The sequence below is a fragment of the Sinocyclocheilus grahami genome, unplaced genomic scaffold, assembly GCF_001515645.1.
Source record: "Sinocyclocheilus grahami isolate Dianchi unplaced genomic scaffold, SAMN03320097.WGS_v1.1 scaffold5400.1, whole genome shotgun sequence".
Lineage (NCBI taxonomy): Eukaryota > Metazoa > Chordata > Actinopteri > Cypriniformes > Cyprinidae > Sinocyclocheilus > Sinocyclocheilus grahami.
The window spans coordinates 12,081-12,986 of record NW_015510099.1 but is presented as its reverse complement, the minus strand read 5'-3'; the positions used below and the strand labels follow the sequence as shown (position 1 = coordinate 12,986).

Sequence of the window (906 nt, the reverse complement as noted above, 5' to 3'; positions counted from 1 at the left end):
TGTTCCTGGAGATCTACCTACCTGCAGAGTTCAGTTCCAACCCTGATCAAACACCACCTGTAATTATCAAGTGCTCCTGGAGATCTTAATTATTTGGGGTTGGAGCTGGACTTTACAGGAACAGGATTGGACAACCCTGATGTACACTTTCATAAACCTTTGGCAGATCAGTTAATTAAAGTTAGTCCAGCATTTGACAAGCAAACCAATATAACTCCTGGTTTCCCAAAGAAGCATAAGTACCACTGCATGCACTGACTTACCAGTCCTTCTTCTCCAGATTCTGCGGAGGTCACAGCCAGATCGTTTCCATTTGCATCAAAGGCCTTGATTTCTATCCCGAAGTTACTCTCAGGCTGTTTGAGCCACAACTGCAATAGCTGCTTCATGTCGATGTGCTGCCAGGAGTTTGTCCGGGCGTTCACATCAATTTTTTGTGCACGTATTCTTGAGTGGTTGTTCCCTTCAGACAAAGACTTAAGGTGAGATATCTGGATAAAGACTGTGGTTGGCTCCTCTACTGGTCGGAGGTAGATCCAGAGCAGGGCCTTGAGGATGCTGTTAGGCATAATCTTTGGGCTCAGTGAGAACATGCAACACTTCGGCATTCCCTCAGATTGAGTGATTGCTTGAGCTGCAAGGAATTAAGTTTACTAAGACCATGTACACCTTTTTCACCTTACACTCTCAGAAAAAAATGTACGAAAATGATACTTTTACGGGTACAACAGCTTGTTACCGGGCCAGTACCCTTAAAGGGACAACTTATCAGCTTATGGGTTAACATAGTAGTAAGGGTACATATTACTGCTCTAAGGTACTAATATGCACCTTTCAGGGGTAGATAAGGTACAAAGTTGTCCCTAAGGTACAAAGTTGCCCCCGGGACCACTGTCCCGCAGATTT

General features: G+C 44.4%; 1 protein-coding gene across 1 annotated transcript in view; it reads right to left on the bottom strand.

Moving 5' to 3' along the window:
• Nucleotides 1–263: 263 nt before the first annotated feature.
• Nucleotides 264–906, bottom strand: part of LOC107577205 (growth/differentiation factor 8-like) — a gene marked incomplete at its 3' end in the record, with an annotated part of 1,802 nt that continues 1,159 nt past the window's right edge. Inside the window, exon 2 of the mRNA XM_016263305.1 lies at nt 264–634. Within this exon, the coding sequence (XP_016118791.1) occupies nt 264–634 (371 nt within the window). The remainder of the gene's footprint in view (nt 635–906) is intronic.